General features: G+C 42.2%; 1 protein-coding gene across 1 annotated transcript in view; it reads left to right on the top strand.

Annotated features, from left to right (window-relative positions):
• Positions 1–20,006, top strand: part of ATR (ATR serine/threonine kinase) — a 1,835,177-nt gene that overhangs the window by 410,419 nt on the left and 1,404,752 nt on the right. Inside the window, exons 8-9 of the mRNA XM_044071973.1 lie at positions 15,738–15,890; positions 16,219–16,417. Coding sequence (XP_043927908.1) covers positions 15,738–15,890; positions 16,219–16,417 — 352 coding nt within the window. The remainder of the gene's footprint in view (positions 1–15,737; positions 15,891–16,218; positions 16,418–20,006) is intronic.

Here is a 20,006-nt window from a genome sequence, read left to right as displayed (position 1 = left end):
TCTTTAACATGGTGAAGTAGAATGTTACTTTAGACCCAAGTTGGACACTGTGAAGAGTAGAGCTGAGTGATTTCTTTTCTGCAGAAAGGTTGCTTTTGCACTTTGCCACTGATGTAATTGAAACTGTTGTATACATACAAACTACATACTTTTGTATGATGTAACTGTGTTGTGTAAATGATAATATTCTGCAGTTTAATGTAGAAAAATACAGGTACTGTGGAGCCACTTCACCTTCACTGTGCAAGTGCACACTTCAGTGAACCTTGGCAACGGCTACTGTAAAGCAGCTTTGGGTGAGTGCAGGGTTGATGTTCTTCATTTCACATTGCTGCAGTCATAACCTGTGGGTAGTCCGCTGTCCTCGGTCGGCCCGAATACCAAAGTGTTAGGCTGGCGTCGGTCATGGTCGCTCAGATCTGGTAGTAAAGCGCATGACCGGCGCCATATCCTCAGTCTTTCTTGCCGCATGGTCCGAGCAGAAGCAGCGTTTGCAGTGCCAAGTTGCCCTGGCTGAAATATTCGTATTCTGAGTTTCAGACCGAAGACCAAGTTGGGCTAAGTACCCGTTAGAATATTTTTGTCTTTTCTTGCCTCAGTTAAATCCGGATGTCAGAAAAAGTGAATAATTGTATTTCTTGTGAAACAGATACCTCGATTACCACTCTCTTTGTATTCCTTGCTTGGGGCCTGAGCACACGCGTAGTGGTGGGTGTCGCTTTTAATTTTTAATTTTAAAAAAGCGCGCCAAAAGCAGGTTAGATTGTGCTAGGCTTGTCTTCGTAGCAGTGTAATTATAATGCCGTCCGATCCTCAACGCCCCTCTACTAAGAACGTAGGCAGTGTAATTACAATATGCGTCGGATCCTCCGCATGAAAATCATTAAAGTCCAAGCAGGATGAGTCATCCGTTCGGGGCCTTGATTCTTTAAACTACGTGGAATCTGTGGATCCAGCCGAGGTTTCAGCTGAGTCTCAGGGGAGCCTTTAGTTTTGCAGGATGTGGCCTCTCAGGAGTCGGGTCAGGCTGAGGGGCCTCTCAGGTTTCTGTAGTCCCTCCTTTGCATAAGGTGGTTAGGCCTTCTACTTCTGTCTCTAAGGTACCTTCAAGGTCAGGCCTGGTTTGTCTTCCTCTGGCAGCCCTAGTTCTGCAGGTTCTGTACCTAAAAGCATATGCTGAAAATGGCAGAAGATTTAATTACCTTAATCAGGGTTCTTTGCCTCCTCCAGATAAGAGGCCTAGGGTGGAGCCAGAGGTGGAAGGATTGGAGCATTCTTCAGATTACTCGAGTCTTAAGACATTCAGGATTTTCCTCCTTATTCTGATTCAGATGCAGAGGATTCTAGTCCTTCTGCTTCCCCCAGAGGATTTTTCTTTTCTGAAACCCTGCATTCCATGAGAGAGCATTTTAAGTGGGAAGGTCAGGATTTCTCAGATTCTAGAAAGAGACTTAGGAAGATTTTTGTTTTACCACAGCATAGGCCCTTGGCTATACCCCTGTTTTGGATGTTGTTCAGGATGTTTTCTCTGAAACTTCCCTTAATCCTGATTCTTTGCCTCCTGCCCGGTCAAGCCAGACAGGTATTACAGAGTGCCTGACCAGTTCCTATGGATAAAGATTCTAGAGCTTTGAATAGGTGGGAAAAAAAAAATACCTCTTCCTCTTCTCTAGCAATGAGGGCTTTGAATTGCCAGTTTCATATGCTGAAGTACCAGAACTTTCTCCTAAGTCAGTTGAAATCTAAGGTAGATGCTTTGGCAGAGGGCATTGAGTGTAAGAAATTGCAGGATTTAGTTCATGCCTCTGATCAGGTGGGTAAGCATTCTTTGCAGTGTGGTTTTGATGCTCTTCAGGCCTCTTCCAGGGTGGCTGCCACTGGATCAGTTATTTGTAGGCACGCCTGGCTTAAGGATCAGAATTTGTCAGAGCATGTTAAAGCCTTCAGTCTGAAGTTCTGTTTGGTTCTCCTGTGGAGTCAGTTTGAAGAAAAATGGAAGACAAAGCTAAGTCTATGCAAACAGTTAAGGATTTTTACAGGTGCAGCCCCTAAGTTTAGCAGAAATTGGCCTACTAAGGGATGGGCTTATCCTTCTTCTGATTTACAGTCTAGGGGCAGATCTAGCAATCTTCAGGTGGTAAACAGACCCAATGACCTGTATCTCCAGCTGCCAGATCCCTCCTGTCTGGCAGCTCCTCTGGGAGGAAAGTTGGCACATTTCAGAAAATTGGCTTTTAGTCACTCAGGACAAATGGGTGTTGGACATTATACATCGAGGCTACAAGTTTTATTTTCACACCTTGCCTCCTTTCAAAGGCATGCCAGCCTTCTCAGCAAAAGGTGGAGGCTCACAAACAGATTTCTTTACTTCTCAAAATGGGGGCTATCCAGGGGGTCCCTCCGTCAGAAGTAGGCCTAGGATTTTATTCTCGCCTGTTTCTTGTACCAAAGAAAGGAAACACTTGGAGGCCAATTCTGGATTTGTCTATTCTCAACACATACCTGGACATTCCAAAATTCAAGATGTTAACTTTGCAACAACTTCTGCCTCTATTAGGCAAAGATCACTGGATGGTAACTTTGGATCTCAAAGAGGCTTATCTTCACATTCCTATCAGGCCCAGCTGCAGGAGGTTCCTGTGTTTTCGGGCTGGGACTTTACATTATCAGTTCTCTGCATTGCCCTTTGGCTTATCTACTGGTGTTCACAAAGGTCCTGGCGTGATAGCCTTCTTAAGGTTAAGGAATACAAATCTATCCTTATTTGGACGATTGCCTGATTCTGGCTCAAGACAAAGTCAAGTTACTTCACCATCTACAGTATGTTATGGCAGTGTTAAGGTGCCTAGGGTATTCTGTGAGCGAAACAAAGTCCAGTCTAGTACCCTCTCAGGACATGTGCTTTCTGGGTGTGAGACTGAATACAGCTTCTCAGATGGCATTTTTGACCCCGGACAAACAAAGAAATCTTACCCTTTACTTCCAACAATTGTCTCTGTCCAGGCTGACTGCAAGGACAGTCCTTCAAGCCTTGGGGTTCATGGCACCTTGTATTCTGGTGCTTCCCAATGCCAAACTGCATATGAGGAAGCTACAATGGTATCTCAAAAGCGTATGGACTCAACACTGCCACGATTTGGACACTGTCATTCAGATGATACCTTGCATCCAAAGGAATTTTTGTGGTGGGCTCAGGAATGTCACCTAAACAAGGGACTCTCTGTGACCCGACCAGAGGTGAGTCAGATCTTAACGACAGATGCCTCAGACATGGCCTGGGGAGCACACTTCAATGGAAAATGGGTTCAAGACATGTGGCCTGCCAGACTACAACATTTGCATATCAACATGAAGGAGATGTTAGCAGTCCAATTTGCATTGATGGCTTTCAAGGATTTACTTCACCCAGGACAAGTGTTGATTCAGACAGACAACACAACAGTCATGTGGTACATCAACAAGCAGGGGGTACCCATTCATACCCTCTTTGCAGACAAGCTATGATTTCGTGGGAGACTGCTCTCAGTTTGCACCTCACCCTTCAGGCAAGGTTTCTGCCAGGAGCACAGAACTCCTTAGCAGATGTTTTGAGCAGACAGATGGTGGATCCCCACGAGTGTAAATTGTATCCTCATGTCTTTCAACAGTTGACGGTGGCATGGGGGACTCCAGACATAGATCTGTTCGCTTCTCCACTGAATTACCAACTGCCAAAGTTTTGCACAAAGCTGTTTCACCCAAAAGCTTGGAAAGTGGATGCTCTTTCATTCATTTGGAACAACCTTCACGTTATGCCTTTCCCCTCTGCCTCTCCTTCCCAAGGTGCTCCTAAAGGTCAGGCAGGACAAGCCTTGCATGATTCTGATAGCTCCAGATTGGCCACAGCACTGGTACCCTCTGCTGAGGACTTTAGTAGGAGCCTCCTTGGCCTTTGCCATTAATTCCACATCTTTTGTCCCAGGCAAGCAATCAATGTCAGGATTCAGTCCCTGCATCTGACAGCCTGGCGTATTCTGTTTTAGACCATGGGGGGTCGCAGCTTCCTCAACAAGTTTTGAATGTCATTTTGGAGGACAGACGGCCTAGTACAAGGAAAGTTTATGCTGATAAATGGAGGAGATTTTTTCTTTGGAGCAAAACAAAGAGCTTTGATGTTTCAGTGCCTAATTTGAGTGTTTCTCTTCAGTATCTTACAGAATTATTAGACAAGGGTTTGTCTTTCTCCTCTGTAAAAGTTCATGCTGCAGCCATTTCTGCTCACTATGACTGTGACCCACCATTATTCTCTCACCCTTTGTTCAAGCAATTTCTTAGAGGGCAAAGAACATAAGACCCCCACGTAAGCTCCTACTCCTTCCTGGGATCTCAATTTTGTGTTGGAAAAGCTCACTTTACCTCCTTTTGAACCTGCAGCTACTTCAGAGTTGAAGTTTTTGTCTTGGAAGACTGCTTTTTTGTTGGCCATTACGTCTGCTAGAAGGGTATCTGAATTATAGGCTCTAATGGCAGTTGAACCCTTCCTGATATTTCATAAGGATAGGGTCTCTCACCTACTAATCCTACTTTTATGCCTAAAGTTGTTTCTAATGTGGCCTTAAACCAATCTATTCATCTGCCTACATTTTATGCTGATCCCCAAAATAAGGGGGAGACAATTTTGCATTCTTTGGACATTCACAGGCAGTTACATTATTATTTGAGCAGAACTAAAGGGTTCAGGCAGTCCCAACAGTAGTTCAGTGCACACTTTTTCTAAACATTACCATCTTCCTCTTTATTCCAAATCTAGGGCTGGGTTTGCCACTGCAGTTTTACAGGGCATGTTAGCAGCTCCTAATGCTATTTGATTTTACCAACCTCCCTTTACCTTTGCTTTGGGATTCTAACTGCAGCAATGTGAGATGAAGAACATAGTACAGTTTTGTACCTACCATAAATGTAGATGTTCAAGATCCATTCCTCCCTCCTTCCCCTCTGTAGTTTGGGGTGGCTGTGTGATTTGTGGTGTATCTATTGTTGCTATTTTGGTGATTGGGTATTTTTCTATTTTTGGCTATGGCCTTTCTTTTTAAGGCCTTCTGACATCTGGGGCAAGAAAGACTGAGGATATGGCGTCGGTCATGCACTTTAGTACCACGGCGTACTGACGTCAGATCTGAGCGACCATGACCGACGCCAGCCTAACACTTTGGTATTCGAGGACAGCGGACTACCCACAGGTTATGACTGCAGCAATGTGGATCTTCGAACATCTACATTTATGGTAGGTACAAAACTGTACTTTTCCATGTCTGTCACCCCTCCTTACGAAGGTGTCATGGCACCTTGTCAACCACACCACCACTTGCTAACAGGGTAGGCATTTCTATTTTCCCCATGTCAGCTCAACAGGCACCCGAGCCACTAATCCAACTCTAGTCACCTGTACAGTAGTCGGGTACTTATTAGCCAGCACTGCTGACGTAAAAGGATATTTGTCTTTTCTTTTGAAATTCTGAATGAACTAATGTATGACAGGAGATGAAACCCACATGTTTGACTTCACAGATTTACACTTCAGATTGTCTGTAGTTCAAGCTGCAGAAAACTGTAATAAGTTGAAAAGATGTAATTGTTCTTTTAGAAAGGAACTGCAGTAGCATTGAACTGATCTGTAATAAACCTGTATTGAATTAAGGAAATTGTAAGAAATTCTTTAAGACCTGTCATATTTTGGTTGTTTTTGTACATATGTAGTATTTAAAATAATTTTGTGAAATTTGTGTGCGACACAAGTCTTGCATATTTGTTACTCTGGAAGTATATTAGAATTTGAAAGTGCCCCATACACATCTGCAGTGGCTGTTGTCTAACTTTCTTTGAATATGCTACTTTAAGTCAAGGATATTAATTTGTTTGAGCTGTTAGTTTCGTAAGAATTGTGTGACTTGTGGAAACAAGAAAGCACCCTGCAAAATTCAAAACTGAAGCCTATATAAATCTTTCCAGGGGCACAAATGCAGAGAGAGACTGAGAGAGAACTGAGTGCATGAACTTTGCAGATTCTTTTGTTGTTGTTTATCTTTCGGCTTTCCCCGGTTAGGGGTCGCCACAGTGGTGGAACTCCGGTCCACTAATGATTGGCAGTAGATTTTCACGAACGCCGAGGTACCAGCTCGACGTCCAACCTTCAACGAAGGCGTGCCCATTTACGCATGTCTTCCGAAGGCCCACCCAACCGTGGGGAGGACATGCAGACTCCACACAGAAGGGACTCTCTGCACTCCAGCCGAGAATCGAACGGGAGAAACTCTTGCTGTGAGGCAACAATGCTGCCGCTGCACCACCACGGATTTTTGCAGATTCTTTTGTGATCCTGCAAAACTACTGATAGAGCACATATACCTTTTAGAAAAATTTGTTAAGGACTAAAGTAGCTTACAGAGTTGCTGTATGCCTCATATATGTTCAGGACTTTTATTTTAAATATTTACAAGATTTATTACTGTTTGTATATTTATTTTCTATGTGCAAGGCTTATTTTATTTATTTGTAATAAAAGGAGTTTGTTGTGCAATTTTAATTGTGTGCAGCTGGTGATTTATGAGTTTGTGTAATTATATTAAATGTGGTATTCTGACCACTGATTTTTGGCTGCAGCTATTAAAGCATGATTGTCCTGAGATAAGTGCTACCATTAAAATGTTTAAAGAATTCCTTTATTTTAAGGAAAAGGAGTACGTTTTGGTGATGGTTTTGCCATAGTACTATTGGCTGATGGCAGCTGTGCTGTAAATTAAGTGATGAGGATACTGAAGAGTCCTCATTTTCCCCAGAAGTTATAATTTTCCTTCCCTTTTGCAAAATTATTTTGGCAAGTTTCAGTTACTGTTTGTAAAATTACACTGGAAGGTACTGGGCTTGGGCTAAGACGGATGAAATCCTGGGGATGTAGGGCTTATAATTTTAATCTGTGACTGTACAGTGTAAATCTTACCTGTGTGTGGCAAGTGTTGGTTATCACCCACTTTAAGCTGTATGGATGAAGAGAATCATAATGCTGCTCGTCACATATAATTTGGCAGCAATGGCTGGGACTTTTAGTTTTACATAAAATAGTGTTCACATGCAGAAGGGTGCAAAAAAGATGTAAAAGTAAAAGTTCATTGTATCACTTTAAACATGATCTTCAACTCATCCACAAAAAGTAGAAGATAAATCTTTAAACAGGTTGTTTTCTGGGAGGCAAAATTGTAACCATGGCTTAATCTGTTAAGCAGATTAATGGGTTAAGGGCAAGACAAAATGGCAGTGACCCTAGAATATCCCACTATAAATTTTTATCCCTGGGATAGTAATTTGCCTATTGCCATGGCTTAAGTGCATAGTGGTTTGCCACTCTTTCATGGTCACTGTAATATAATTGATCAGTGTAGGGTGCATCTTGTACATCTGTAAGGATTCCTTTATAATACTCCTTGTTCTCAGTACTCCATGTTGTGGTTCTTCAGTTTACCTTTCTGGAAGGCAACAAGCCATTAAATGACGACAAATCTACTCATCCTTTCAACTAGTTACTACAAGTGTCTCTCAGGGCTCTATCCTGTATCCTTTCCTATTTAATATATTTATTAATGACCTCTACACTTCCACTCACCATACTAGTTTAATTCAGTATGCAGATGACTCAACATTAATATGTGTGGCTCAACAATAAATCAGCTCTAAGACATTACACAAAAATCTTTCTCCGCTGTAGAAACCTGGCTCAAGGAATCAAACCTCCTCCTAAACCCCAAGAAAACTAAGTGCTTTTTACCTCAAGATGTTGCCAAAATTAAAAGCAATTTTTTATCATAAAGTTAGCAAATACTGTTATTGAAACTGTAACCCAAAGTAAACATCTAGGCGTCATAATAGATGACGGTCTCAAATATGACCAGCATACACTGCACATCATTAAATCTACTCACCAGAAACTAGGCTCCCTTTATAAGATCATTGGATTTGTTACAGATACTACAGGAAAAACTCTAGCCACCACCATCTTTGCCAGCTCTCTTATATACCGTTCCTGTCCTAACAATCTTAAATGGTACTCTAAGAAAGAAACTAGCCTCCTGCTCCAATAAAGTAGCTAAATTTGCCACTAGTCTCTCTCATAGTACCCACCATTGGCATAGTTTAAAGCAATTAAACTGGCTTGAACTACACAACTCCCTAACATGTTCATAACTTAATACAGCACACAAACTCATTAATTGTCCAGAAAAAAGCCCTGCACTATCTAACTTCTTACTGACTCTGTCCAGTAAGGGGCCTCCGCTCTAGTAACAAATTCTTATTACTTAACAAATAAGTCAAATAATGTTGCAGGAGACACACTACTCCCAATACTTTGCTGAGCTTTGCAATAGTATCCCCACACAAATAAAACTCGCCAACAAGTTCAGTAGTTCTAAACCACTGCTTAAACAACAACTTAACCCGTCCTGGTCCTGCACATGCTCATCTCAAGGTTGAGACTTTGCGTTCATCGTACGATACTCTACAGATACTTTCCCTAAACAGAATGCACTCGACCTCTTACTGACATGCAAAACAATGTTTATACGTAACTGCTGCCTGTACAATCCACTAAGTTGCACACGGTCTTTCTCTTTAGTAACTTCCACCTGTGTAAAATCTTAGAATGTATAAATGTAAATAGAAATGTAATTACTCTGTGTTTAACTGGAACTTGGTGTAATTCAAAGCAAGCAAATGGAGATTTTCTCCGCGCGCCTCTGCTGAAAATGGGTATTACCCAGTCTGAGTTTCCCAGTAAACAAAGGCATATGACTAACTAAATAAATAATTATCCATGAAAGTGGAATGCTGTCAAATGGTTGTTTTTGATCTGCCCATGCCATACTTGGATTCTTCACCTTTCTACATTTCTCTGTTATGGTTTTATTTAGCAACAAATGATCCTTTTTTCCATATTACTTTTTTTTTGTTCCCTTTTGTTTTTTTTGCCATAATTGAGTTTTTTTTTTTCTAAAGGACTATAAACTTTGTCTGCATCGATTTCAGTATTTAGTTTGCATATTGTCGGAAAGCAAGTTATCGGTCTACAGTTTTTAGGATGGCTTGCAGATTCATTGTTGGGGAGGAGTATCGTTTTTCCTGTTAACCAGTTAGGCTCCGTTTGGGATGCACATATAAGCAATTCTTGCTCAGTGCTAAATCTTTGTGTAAAGACGTTAATACTTTGAGCCAAAAGTATCTGCATCTGGGCCTTTGGTTTTCCAGAGAAGAGGTTTTCTAAATTTTGTTTGTTTCTTTGGCTGTTACTTCATCCCATTTCATAACCTCTACATTAAAACTCCTTAATGTTTTTAATTTTTTTTTAATTTTTATATCCATTCAACATCTTATAGTCCACAGGGTCTTTATAAATATTTCTTCAAAATGTGTCTCTTTCTTCTTTTTGTTGGTGGTGTTTCTGTTCTTTTGCTTTGTTTCCCAGTTCTTTGTAAAAATGAATTACTTATCTTGTATGAATTACTTATCTTGTACTTTTTCTGTATATTTTTCTGCATATCTTCTGAGTGTTTTTTTTTTATTTTGTCTTTGCTGATATTTTTTAGTTTATTTGTAATAGTGTATAATAAATCCTGTTCTGTTTTGATACTGTGTGTTGCTTTTACAATTTCTCGTTTTCTAAGTATTTTTGATGATCTGTTCCCTTTTCTAGATTCTTCCAGTAGTGATACTTCTTGTCTAAACTGCTTTATAGTTTTCTCTTTTTGGTGATTCCATGGTGGCATTTTATTTCTTCCCATCCTTTCCCTATTGCTCTGTGTTTTTGTGGTAGAACTTAATCTGTTATTAATTTAGCTGCACAGTAATATATTCTAGTTCTTTCTGTTATATCACAAGAATTTCTCTTAATAGGCCTGATTACAGTGTTCATCTGTTACTTCAAACTTAATTTGTCATTGATGTTCATCGGTCCGGTGTCGGTTGTCGCCGCTTTTCTCTGACGCCAGCGTCCAGAGAGGCCATATAACACACACGACGCATGTTCTCCAGTCTTTGTCTTTGCGGGTGCCTGAAAGCAGAAGTGCAGTTAGTGCTGGTCCCCAGCTCCTGATTACTAATTTTGAAACAAAAGTCTTCATTAAAGAGAAACTTTTCTTGCCTCGACCCGATGTCGAAAAAAGTTAATAATTGTTTTTTGTGGAAAAAAATACCCATAACTCGGCTGTCGCTTTTGCGCTTACCTTCAATAAATTATTTAGCCGGGCGGAGATCGCCCAACAACACTACTTTGGTAAAGCTTTTGATTATAAAATGTCGCCGACACCTCTGACTACCCGGCTTTGTCCAAAAAGGGGCGAAAAGGACCGACACGCCGAGGCCCCGGGTCCACACCCACCCAAACAGGCCTTTGCAGTCCCTGACTACCGACACACTCCCCCGGTGTCCTCTGTGTACCGAACCGCTGGGACCCAGACTACAACCAATCAAGTCTTTGCTAATGTTGAGCCTACTTAATGTGGACAGGTAAATCCGAAGCAGCCAGGCATCCCGAGGCCCCTGTTGCACAGAGCCCATCTCTTAAAATGGCTGAGGATTTAATTACTCTATCGCCCCAAAGAGGTAGATACAGGCGCACAAGGGGCAGAGGGCATCACAAGGATCATATAGAGGGACGCGAATGGTAAACAGGAAGCAAACTCCAATGACTCTCATTTTCCCATGCAGCACACGTCAGCTGGCAGCACCTTTTGGGAGGAAGGGCAGAGGCACAACTACAAATTTCAAAGCTCATAAGCATGAGAGCTTTATTCAAGGTAAACCTCACTAAACAAGGTCAAGGTTTTATTCGAACCGACTGGAGACCATTTTTGACTTATCCATCCTAAACACATTTCTACTGCATCATTCAAAAAGATGCATGCATTACAGCAACAGCAACTTCTTCTCTGGGCAAGGAGGAGTTTTGGCTGGTAACATTGACCTCAAGGAGGCATACCCAATCAGACAAACAAGCAGAAAGCTGCAGAAGATACCCCAGATTTCTTGCAGCAGGTCAATTCTCTGCATTGCCCCTTTGCCTTATTGTCTTTGCCCAGAGTATCAGCCCAGTGTTCCTGGCATGCCTTGCCCTGATTGCCTACTTTCAGGGGATACAAAGACTGCCTGATCCAAGCGGACAGCAAACACACATACTTGGAACATCTGTTATATGTGACACGGCATTGCAGGCTCTCTACATACACACAATCAAAAGAGAAATCAAGGCTAACACCATCTCAATAACTTTCCTCCTGCCAACTTGGACACACACACACAGATGTGGGCAACTATCTCAGTACTTCAAAAAATATGCTTAAAAAGTACCAGGCTTGCACCAAGGAAAATCCTGGGCTCTGGGATTCATGGCATCTTGCATTCTTTTAATCCATCCCATGCAAAGCATATGATGAAACTTCTTCACCTAAAAACCTATGGTCTCAACACAGTCACAGTTTGGAAACAATAATACCAATAATCCCATGTTTGCAAAAGGAATTTCTATGGTGGGCCCAAGCATCAAGCAAACAAGACGCCAGATTACGCCATTGGACACATGACGACAGGTATCCAGGGCAATGGTCCCAAAGCACCTCCACATCAATCAAAAGAAGTGATAGCAGTAAATAAATGCACAGCTTTCAAGGACTTCCTGCATCCAGGACAATTACTGATAAGAACAGACAACACAACAGTAATGTGGTACATAAACAAACAAGGAGGAACACATTCATACCCCTCCCTGTGCAGACTAGCTTTGAGCCTTGAAACTGGAACGGAATGGCAAATCAAACAAAGATTGGTACAGGCCAGGATTGGAAAAACAATAACCCATGTGGGGGAGGCCAGACATAGATCTTTTGCCTCCCACAGGAAACCCTCAATGGAAAGTTTGTTCGAGGACCTCCCACCTCTGCCTCTTTCTGCCAAGGTACTTTGAAAGCAAGAGCAGACAGACCAAGATAATGATACTGATTGCACCAGATTGGCAGGCAACACTGGTGGTACCCATTGCTGAGGAGCCCAACACATACTCCTCCCCCTGGTCCCCTGCCTTTCTCCTTTCCAGCGACAGCTACAAACTCTCCACAGTCAGCTGAGAAAAGAAAACAACACTCAATCATGGAAAATTCCTTTAATCCTTAACACCACAACAGACCCTACTCTTCCAGGAGGACGCCATGGCCATTGGAGTGGCCACTACTAGAAAAACTCCAAACTCCGAAGCGGGAATGTTCTTGGTTTTGGAATGCTTAAAAAAGACAGGACCCTAGAAAATGAAAACTTCAGTTGTACAGTAGTATCTAGCTGAGCTGCTGAATAGTGGATTCATTTTTCCATAAAAAATAATTTCCTCAGCTATTTCCCTGCAGAATACAACACGGATCCCTTACATTTTTCACCCCACATTTTCACAGTTCCAGTTCCTCAGAGGGGCTAAGAATATTAGACCACCAAGGACACAACTACCAGCCTGGGATCGAGTTTGAGCCTTGCAGCAGCTGTTCATTTAAAAATAGGCAGCTACGTTACTATTTGGACAGAACAAAGTCCTTCAGGAAATCAGAACAACTCTTGTATCTATGCTGTAGGGGCTCCAGGGGAAGCCAGTTTCCAAAGCAGACTATTTCAAAGTAGTGGGCCACTGCATAATGTTTGGTTTTATTATATATCATGGGAAATCTGTCCCTACAGGTATCAGATCACACTCCACCAGGGCCAAAGCTACCTCTACAGCCTTCCTCAGAGGAGTTCCTACCAAAGATATTCTGGAGGCTCTGAGGCAGCCACTTGGCATATACCTTCACAAAACACTAAAACCTGCCTTCTTTCTTTAAGAGAGCAGGTTTTGGAATTCTGGTTTGCTGTAATTCTGTCAACCCACCACCTCTAGTACCTACCACCCCCCCGTAGCCCATCCTGTGTGCTTTGGCTTTGGGTGATTACTGCAACTGTATGATGAACATAGTACAGTTTTTACCTACCCATAAAAATGTAGATGTTCGAGTGCTAATACAGCTGCAGTACAGGTTTCCTCCCTCCTTCCCCCTAAAGGCATGGGGCATGGGGCTCTTCCTTACATCCCACCATTGGGTTATCCTTCTATGGTTTATTTGCTTGCAACCACTGATTTGGATTATGTTGCATTGCATGTATATTGCATATAAGCATAATTTATTATTGCCTTTCTTGGGGCACCTGACATGTGTAAGAAGAGAAGAAAACAAGAAAAGTATTGTGTCTTGTGTCTTGTACGCTGCTTGGAGACGCTGGAAGAGAAAGCGACACGGACCAAGACTAAGGAGTTGACCGACCCGGCGGACACGCCACTTGACGGCAGAGAACTCAGCCTGACAGCTTGTGACTTTTCGAACATCATAGCAGATTAGGTACAAAACTATTAGTACTAAACTTTTAATATGTCTATCCATCTGTAATAAATCAAGCAGCTCTTCTCTAAGATCAATTTCTTCTAGACTGGGAGTAACTTCTTTGCTGTCCATTTCCTCCAGGTATTCTACAAAAGTTCTAGAACATCTTCCTGTGACATATTCTCTTCAGATGCACCCTGCTACATTTGCTTCTCCTTCACGTGGGAGCTCTTTGGCCCATTACCTGCAGCAACATATGCGACACAGTTGCCACTGCTTCCTGCTCCTTCTCTTGCTCTGCAACCTCAACTGACCTTTTGTATTGGTCTCCTACAAACGGCTCCAGAGCTCCACCATGTGGCAAGTCTTCAGGTACCTCCCGCTCCACCCATTTCTCCTTAATCTTGGACTCCTCTTTCCAGTATACTGTGACATTACCTGTGGTGGATATTCTACACTAAATCCTTCAGTTTCATCCATCCATCCATCCTCAACCCTTTTTTCCAGTTTGCACATGGGGTCAGGGTGTCTTTTCAGCAGAGACAATCATCTCGAGCCAAGCTTTACACCCCTGGGTGGCTAGCCTCCCCGCGGTAGTTCATTCATACCACTCACTTGCACACACGCTCTCACCTATGGAAAATTTAGTGTGTCCATTCCACCTACTGCATGTCTTTGGAATGTGGGAAGAAATCCACGTGACTACAGGGAGGACAAGCAGGCTCTGCACAGAAGGTATCCCAGCCGAGAATCGAACTGGAGAACTTCTTGCTTTGAGACAACAATGCTAACCGCTGCACCACTGCAGCCACCCCAATCTATAACTTCAATTTCTATTTGTTTAACTTCTTTCTTACTAATCCTCTTTTCCCCTTTGTTTTCTTCTTTTCATTATATATATATATATATATATATATATATATATATATATAAAATTTTTTTTGTATTATGAAATTTTCTATGTCCAGGTGCCTTTGCCTGTATTTGGTGCTGCTTTTTTATATTGATTAGTTTGCTTGGTTGACGATGCAGCAGTTAGCATTGTCACCTCACAGCAAGAGGTTCTCCGGTTCAGTTCTCTACTGATGTGCCTTCTGTGCGGAGTCTGAATGTCCTCCCTGTGGTTGAATGAGTTTTAAAGACATGCAGGTAAGTGCATGTGTGGGTGTGCCTTCTTTGAAGGTTGGGCTCCAGGCTGGCAACTCAACACCATAAAACCTGACTGCTATTCAGTCTGCGGACCGGTGATCCGCTGTTCCCTAACCAGAATAAGCCAAAAGACATTGCTAGTTTTGCTTTCTCCTTTGCAGAAATATTGCACCTTACCAGATCTCTTTTTCTTTCCCATGTCCATACATTTTCAGATGCCTCACACTCCATTTGCTTCTCCTTAATCTGGGGGTTTCTTGTTCCCTCATGCTGTGATATTGCCTGTGCTGGATTTTCTATACAAAATCCTTCACTATACAGATAATCCATGAGTCAGTTTCTATTTGTTTAGCTTCTGTGTTAATCATCTTTACTACACCAACCTTTGGAGTTTATTTAATTGATTTAGTTTGACTTTGTCCTTTGCATAAATATTGCACAATACCAGATCTGTTAGTCTTTCCCATGTCAATGTTTATTTTTATACCTTTCAAACCACATAGCCTCATATCCATAATCTTGACAAATTTTTTAATGTGTGTTGAAGATACCAGGTGGTAAGATTAAAAGCTTTACACCAATTGTATTTTATGTATTTTTGGTTTATTGTTCAACTTTATTTCAAGGGTAGAGCACTAATCCCAATGGACTTATTTCACTCTCAGCTCAGGGTAAACACAATAGGTACATGGCATTATTTACAGGGTGTATGACAAAATGTAATTTGTACATGCGTTATATTCAAATTGAATATTAAGAGCTGGCTTGAAGGAAAAAAACAATAGATACATGACATTGTATACAGTGACTGACAACACAATATATACATGTGTTATATACAGAGTGGATATCAGATGTGGTATGCTGAATAGATCACAGTGAAAAGCAGATTGAGAGTAAGCTTTTCAGAGGGAATTTAAGTTCTAAAACTGGAGAGAGAGCAGCTGCATATTCCTGAAATCTTATAAAATTACTTTTAGTTTTGGTTGGAAAATGGGTTAACAGGAACATTTGTAAGAAGAGAAGGGAGAGATACCATCAGTGGGGTTATCACTGCTAGTGCTGCCTTTTCCAGAGAGTTTATCATGAGAGTGAAATACAGAGCAGGCATTGTTATTACTGTTCTCGCTGCTGTTGTATTTTATTTTTACTGTGTTTTTTGTTTTTTGTTAGTGCGTTCCCCATTGCATTCCGGTATACTTTCCATAGTTTGTGGTATGTTGTCTCTACCTTGGATTCCAGACCATTCTAAGGACCCTGTTTTGAGTACAGCAGGATTTGATTCCAACTTGATTACTTTGGCTGAAAACATTTCTGGCAGTTTCTGTAAGTATATGTAGCCATATGCTGGGTGTATGTTTGTGAGCCTGTCATGTCTGTTTCTGTGTCAAATATTTCCTTTTTTGTTACTACTTAAAGTAAATGTGAGTATGTACGTAACACGCATTGTAGTTGGAATGGAGTAATTTACAAAGGTAATTGCATGTGTTTTGTTACATGTTTAAAAAAAAAAAATGTTATGTTGTGGTATTCGCCTGATGGTTTTTCACAGTTTTGGGGGGTAGTAGGTTTGGTTTTAAAATGTTTCTGTTATGCTTGTCATTTTTCAAAATGTAGTGTGCAACCTAAAAAAACAGGTTTATTCATTTTATAGCAGATGCATCACAAGCTCACTGTGCATACCTTTTGTCTCTGCTACCAAAAGAAGTCTCTCCTGAGTGGCGAATAGCAGTTTACCGATGGGCCCTTCAGAGTTCTAGTGAGATTATTCGGAGAGGTTGTGTGAAAGGGCTGCCAACTCTGTTTCATTTTCTTGGCGAAAAACAGAGAAGCTTTTTTCAAGATCTTCTCACGTATGTACTTTCTTTTTTATGTTCTGTTTGTTTTTGTTATGCCTTTTCCAAGTCAAGTTCTTCATTTGCTGTTTTCTAAAATGACTGGATTAATAAGCAATTGCATTGCACCCTACTCAGTTCAGTGCAATTTCATGTTTACATTCTAACTATACTCCCTGCTTGAAATGAATATACACTTCAGCTGTTAAAGTAACTAGTAAAACACACAGTTATGTATTCTGCTTCCACTCTGGGTAATTGAACATCAAACCTCAAGCCGCGTTGCTTCACAAGAGACGGCTTGCACCTGTCACCCCTAGGCTTTCAAATACTGGCCAAGGCTCTTGCTGCCACCATAGTGCCTTTTTTAGGCAAGGCTCAAAAGTCAAACCCACCTCCGTAAACAGCATAATTAACAGAAAACTGGGGGTTATGCTACTCAACGGCAGTAGTTTAAATCTCAAAATGCACATGCTCTACGCACTCCTCAATGTGGAGAACATCGACATCTGTCCAGTAACTGAAACCTGGTTCAAGGCTCCAGAGGAGCACCCCAACACTACCGGGCTACAACTCATACCACACATTTCAGCCACAGAACACGGACCAAAACACAAAAGGAAGGGGTGTATCCATATTCATCAAGGATACCTACACCTCCAGGTTAGTGGTGCAGCATGATACCTCTGAAATCACCCATGTGCAACTAACATCGGGCAAATCTGCAATGCAAATTGTAGCCTGCTACAGATCACCCTCCATGACCCAGGACCACCACTCCACCTTTCTGGAGACACTGGAAAACATGAAGGTCCTACCAAACATCCTGATATTGGGCAATTTCAATTATCCTACCATTCACTGGGAAAACTACTACAGTACAAATTCCCAGGTCCAGCGCTTCCCGGAATTCATGAACTCAAACGCCCTGGATCAGCTGGTAAACTCCCCTACCAGAGGTGGAAACATATTGGACCTGGTCATCACCAACATGGGCAAAAGGTGTTCCACACTGGAGGTCAACCCCGTCACTGGTTAGATCAGACCATAAACTAATCACTCTGGATGTCCACACCCCACCACCTCCCCCAACTAAGGAAACCACAGTAAAAAACTTTTCTAAAGCAAACTTCACCTTACTTAAGACAGAGGTGGTAAGTTTCACAGCCCCCACGCTAAAGGATAATGCTGCCCAAGATGCAGAAACCTTTATAAATGCACTTTGTGGGCACCTACAAGGATGCATGGATCATGCCATCCCTAGCAAAACCAAGACTCACTCCTCTAAGAGAAGGAAACCAGTTTGGTGGGCCCCTGCAATAAACAGGCTATACAATAGAAGGGGGAAACTAGTTCAGAAAAAAAGCAAATCCCAAGAAGGAAAGAGATCCTTGATCAGTATCGGTAAGAAACTGAGGTCCCTCATGAAATCATCCAAGGCTAACTTAGAAAGAAAAATAGCCAAGGATTCAAAAGATAACCACAAAGCCTTCTTTAGCTATGTTAAGAATCTTAAGTGGCAACTCGCAGATATGCACTGAACTAGTGCAAAGTAGCACAAAATATACTGAACCTACTGATATTGCCAACATCCTGGCAGATAGATTCAGTGCAAACTTCACCCCCCTCTCACCTCCAAAAGGGCCCACAACAATACCGGAAAAGTGTAGTGTCCCAAAAATCACAGATGCACAAGTGAAAACAGCCCTTTCAAAAGCCAAAAACATAGTGTCAATGGGACCAGATGGTGTCCCAGGCAGCATCTTGCACGAACTACAGAATGAACTAACCCCCCACCTAAACACGCTGCTCAACCTCAGCCTCTCCACAGGCTACGTGTCCATTGAATGGTGCACAGTAATGGTTATTCCTCTCCACAAAGGAGGGGCCACAACTGACCCTGGTAACTATCTCCCCATAAACCTGACTAGCCTGTTCTGCAAGGCTGGGGACCGCATCATCATGGAACTCATTAACAAAGACATTGGGAACCTCCAAACACTTGACCCGACCCAGTTCGGCTTCAAGGGCAGATCATGCCTACTAAACCTGGTTGACTTCTTCGAGACAGTCACCAAGGCCATAGACGAGGGAAAGGTGGTTCACACAGCCTACCTTGACCTCGCCAAGGCTTTCGACACCATTCCCCACTCGGATATTACAGAAAAAATCACCAGCCTGAACATAAACCCCTACGTCACGAGATGAGTTGCCAACTGGCTTACAGACAGAACTCACACGGTAAGAATAGCGGGCTCCAGGTCCGACTCTAAACCAGTCACAAGTGGTGTCCTGCAAGGCTCAGTCCTGGGACCCCTACTGTTCGGCATGTACTTCTCAGAAGTACAGGCAAACACAGGAGGACTATGGCTAACCAAGTTCGCCGATGACTGCAAACAGGAAGCCATAATTGACTCTCCAGCTAACACAGACATCCTCCAAAAGGGCCTTACTGAGATGGACACCTGGTGGCAAAGTCATGGCCTCAAGCTAAAAGCCAAAAAATGCATAGTCATCCCGTTTGGGAAAAACAAAACACCCACGAATTACCACATAGATGGCATCCTCCTTAATACAGAAGAGGTAATAAGAGATCTGGGGACCTAAGTAGATAGTAATCTCTCCTTTGACAATCCTATTGCCAAAGTAGTTAGGAAATCCTTCTATGTGGGCCATCTAATTAAAGGGTTCGCATCTAGAAACAGAGGTTATAGTGCCCCTCTACTCGTCATTCATTAGACCCATCATAGAGTACAATGCCGCATTTGGGATGTACCTCACAAGACACTTCCAACAGCTGGAAAGACCACAAAAGTACCTCACCAAGAGGATTACTGGTCTCAAATATATGTCCTATGCAGCCCGACTGAAAAAACTCCATCTGTACTCAGTGGCATTTCGATTACTCAGAGGTGATCTCTGCCTGACTTACAAAGCCATGTCCAACTCAGAATTGATGGACATGCTCCACCTAAACAAATCCAAGTCACTGTGAGCCACGTGCTCTAGTGAGCTAAACCTCGCCACAGCAATAAATAGAACATGCTGGAGGGATTGATTCCTGTCACAGAGACTCCCCATGCTTTGGAACAAAATTCTAAATTACATCAGGCAGAGCCCCTCACTAACATACTTCAAGAGAAACCTTGACGAGTGGATGGGTAACAGAAAATACATCCCTGGGATCACTTCATTGGCTCTGCTTGACAGAGGATAAGTTAATTAATCAATGGGGCGGCAAAAGCCGACACACTCTGGCTAGGCTTATAAATGTCCTCTGGCAGATAGCCTAGTACCTACCTGTGAACCTATAATGATCAGAATCACTGGTATAAGTGCTTTTTGCAGAAGGGCAAGCAACCCTGTACACCCTGATTTTGGGGGGGGGCTTCCCCCCAACTTATAACTTAATGGTTGCAGCAACTCAAAGAGAGAAATTACCCCAGAAAGAGCATCAATGCCAATGCACACTTAAAAACTTTGTGGATAATCATTCTCTATGGAGATGATCTGATCTTTTTCTTGAATCTCTAACAGTTAATTCTAGAGAAATCAAACCTTGTCCACCAGTAGGATAACCACATATGCTATGCAGTCATATTTTATT

This window comes from Protopterus annectens, chromosome 5.part0 (assembly GCF_019279795.1).
Source record: "Protopterus annectens isolate FY-2018-M chromosome 5.part0, PAN1.0, whole genome shotgun sequence".
Taxonomy (NCBI): Eukaryota; Metazoa; Chordata; order Ceratodontiformes; family Protopteridae; genus Protopterus; species Protopterus annectens.
This window is presented reverse-complemented; position numbering and strand designations above follow the sequence as displayed.